At 44.8% G+C, this 3,532-nt stretch overlaps 1 protein-coding gene across 1 annotated transcript; it reads right to left on the bottom strand.

Moving 5' to 3' along the window:
* Positions 1-466: 466 nt before the first annotated feature.
* LOC4813327 (potential E3 ubiquitin-protein ligase ariadne-1) lies at positions 467-2,507 on the bottom strand. Its single transcript, XM_001353735.4, has one exon. The coding sequence runs from the start codon at positions 2,225-2,227 to the stop codon at positions 641-643; it is 1,587 nt and encodes a 528-aa protein (XP_001353771.2). The 5' UTR covers positions 2,228-2,507; the 3' UTR covers positions 467-640.
* Between the last annotated feature and the right edge of the window lie 1,025 nt (positions 2,508-3,532).

Genomic DNA, 3,532 nt, shown 5'->3' with positions numbered 1-3,532 from the left:
TCCTTTAAAATCTCTTTAAAAAATGTATGAAAAATCTGGGAAAAATCTATGACAAGTGTGTAAAAAAAATCTATGAAAAAAATAGGAAAAATCTATGAGAAATTTGTGGAGAATCTGTAAAAAATCTTCAACAAATATATGAAAACTCAGGGAAAATAGGTGAAATTCTATGAGAAATCCCTGACAGATTTAAGAAAAAATGTATGTAAAATTTATAAAAAATCTTTAAAATCTCTATAAAAAATGTATGAAAAATCTGGGAAAAATCTATGACAAATATATAAAGAATCTATGAAAAATCTGTAAAAAATTTGTGAACAAAATAGGAAAAATCTTTTCAAAATTTGTAAAAAATCTGCAAAAAATCTAGGAAAAATCTATGAGAAATCTGTGGAGAATCTGTGGAGAATCTGTGAAAAATCCGTTAATCCGCCCCTGAAACCCGTTTAAGTAAATGCCATACCCGTATCTTTTTCACGTATATCCGTGCCGTTTATTGTGGAATTTCGTAGGCTCCTAAAAGCGAGCAAGTGGCCGAAAGATTTGAACAGAGAATGTTGGTCAATTAGTCTTCAGTGAAATGTTTCGATTGTTTTTTGGGGCATGGGTTTCGGGTTGGGTTGGGTTGGGGCATGGGTATTTATGGGCCTGCAGGCTGTGTGCGGGCTGGGTCATCGGTGAACTCCCACCAGTCCTTCTCGTTGCCCTCGCGCACGTGGCAGAGCAGGACGGAGCGCCGCCGCTCGCAGTAGTGCGACAGATCGAGGACCTTCAGGCGGATGCTCTGCAGATTGGGGGCCGTTATCTCGCGCTCCAGGCACTCGGAGATCTTCTCGGTGGCGCTCTCGAGGTCGCGCTGGTTGTCCTCGAAGATGATCTTCTGGTTGTTGTTGCGCAAGTAGTAGGCAAAGACATAGCTGTACATGAGCGTGACGCGGCACTGGCAGAGCACCTCGACGGCCTCCTCGAGGAACTGCACCTCGAACCAGGTCATGGTCTCCCGCATGGCCTTCATCTTGGCCTGCACCTTGGCGTAGATGTTGTGCTCGAGGCGGCGGCTCTGCATGTGGTTCATGTAGCGGTTGTAGTAGTGCAGGTAGCGGGCCATCGTCGAGCGGTACTGCTGCTGGGCGAGGCGGGCCTTCTTGGCCTCCTCCTCGTTGAAGCGGTTGCAGCTGTACCAGGAGGAGCCGTGCGGCTCCCAGGAGCCGAGGCACACCCAGCAGAAGTCGTAGCGGCAGTTGGGGTTCTTGCAGACCATGTGGTTGCAGCCGCCGTCCTTCTCGATGGTCACGTTGCACTTGGGGCACTCCTTGGTGTTCTGCGCGATCCAGTTGGAGGTCTCCGAGTCCTCGCGGCACTTCTTGAGCCACTGCCGCAGCAGGGAGCAGCTGGCCGGCTCGTGCCAGTTCTCGCCGCACCCGAAGCAGAACTGATGGCCGCACTTGCAGCGCACGGCGCGTGCCTCCGGATTGTTGACCTGAATCGCTCGGCAGCAGCTCGGGGCCGGGCACCAGCGCAGCAGGGCGTTGCACTCCACGAAGGTGTTGGTGATCAGCTGCTGGTAGCGGCCAATCACCTCCCTGTCGTCGGCCAGGATCAGGAAGGACACGTAGTCGACGACTATCTCACAGTTCTCCGCCGGACAGGCGATGCTGTGGCCGAGACCCTCGCCGAAGGTCTTCTGGGCCAGGTACTGCTTCCAGCAATCGCTGCAGAACTTGTGGCCGCAGCCCAGGCTCCGCAGGTCGTCGCTGGGACAGAGGCAGATGCCACAGATGTCCTCCTCCTGGCCGCCCACGCCGTTGCCCTCGAAGCTGACGTGGGCCGGCGCCTTGATGAACGGATTGACGAGATGCGCCCGCTGGAAGAACTCCTCCGGACTGCTGTCGAAGTACTCCTCGAAGAGCCGCTCCTTGTTCCACTTGTACTGATTGAGGATGCAGCGGGTGATCTGCGGCGGCAGGCTCAGCACGCTGTTCACCTCGTCGATGATCTGCCACTGGTGCTGGACGATCTGCGTGACGGACAGCACCTCGTACTTGAAGTCGTCCTGGTCGGCGCCGCTCGGCTTGGCCTCCCGCTCCGGGAGGAGTATCTCGGTGCAGGTGTCCTCATCGCTGTCGGTGTGCATGCTGTACGAGGACGGGGAACTGTTGCAGCTGTGCATCGAGCGGTCCGCGTCGCCGTGATCCTCGTCCGAGTAGTCCGAGGGATCCGCATTCATATTCGACCCCCGAAGGTCCTTTGCTAGAGTCACACAAAGGTCACTGGAAAGCCCACAAGCGGTTGGGGCCGAACGGCTACCACATTGGCGCTCCCTCCTGCGCGTCGAGTTTGAGACCGGGAAGGGGACACGCGTTCCAATTACTGCTTCCAGCAGTCGTACTAGAATTTATACTCTCAAACTTGAACACTTTTTAAGTGACGAAACGATACTGTATCTTCGTATTTCTACTGAAGACTGAGACCTGGGACCCCGACGGAAAAGCACACAAACAACTGGGTATTAAGTTTGGGGCAACGATTACTTCGTTTCGAAATTGTTTACGACTTTGAAATATGACAAATATTTCAAGAATCTCTCAAAAATCTGTAAAAAAATTTTAAAGAATTTGTGAAAAAATCTGTAAAAAATCTATGAACAAAATAGGAAAATTCTATGAGAAATCTGTGGAGAATCAGGGAAAAATCGAGGAAAATTCTATGAGAAATATATGAAAAATTGATGAAAAAACTTTAAAATCTCTATAAAAAATGTATGAAAAATCTGGGAAAAATCTATGAAAAATTTGTAAAAAATCTATGAACAAAATAGGAAAAATCTTTGAAAAATATGTGAAAAATCTGCAAAAAATCTATGAAAATTCTATGAGAAATCTGTGGAGCATCTCTGAAAAATCTACAAAAATCTAGGAAAAAATAGGTAAAATCTATGAAAAATATATGAAAAATAAATGAAAAATATATGAAAAATCTGCAAAAAATGTGTAACAAAAATTGTGACAAATAAATGAAAAACTTTGACAAATCTGTGGAGAATCTGTGAAAAATCTATGAAAAATAAATGAAAAATATGTGGAGAATCTGTGAAAAATCTGCAAAAAATATATGAAAACTCAGAAAAAATCGGGAAAAATTCTATGTAAAATCTATGAAAGATTTACAAAAAATTGATGAAAAATCTTTGAAATCTGTATACAAAATCTATGAAAAATGTAGGAAAAATCTGCAAGAAATCTATTAAAAATCTGTACAAATCTAAGAAAAAATCTATCAGAAAGAAAAATCTGTAAAAAAAAACTTCTTTGAAAAACATATGAAAAAATATCTGAATAAACTCTGAAAAATCCTATGAAAAAACCTATGAAAAATCTGTGCAAAATCTATACAAAATCTGGGCAAAATTCATGAAAAATCTAAAAAAATCTAAGAAAACTCTGAAATTTCTATGAAAACACTTTGACAAATCTGTGAAATTTCTATGAAAAATCTATGAACGATCTATAAAAAACGTAAGTAAGAAAAGTCT

This window comes from Drosophila pseudoobscura, chromosome X (genome assembly GCF_009870125.1).
Source record: "Drosophila pseudoobscura strain MV-25-SWS-2005 chromosome X, UCI_Dpse_MV25, whole genome shotgun sequence".
NCBI lineage: Eukaryota > Metazoa > Arthropoda > Insecta > Diptera > Drosophilidae > Drosophila > Drosophila pseudoobscura.
Note: the sequence above shows the minus strand (reverse complement) of the source record. Positions and strands in the feature narration are given on the sequence as shown.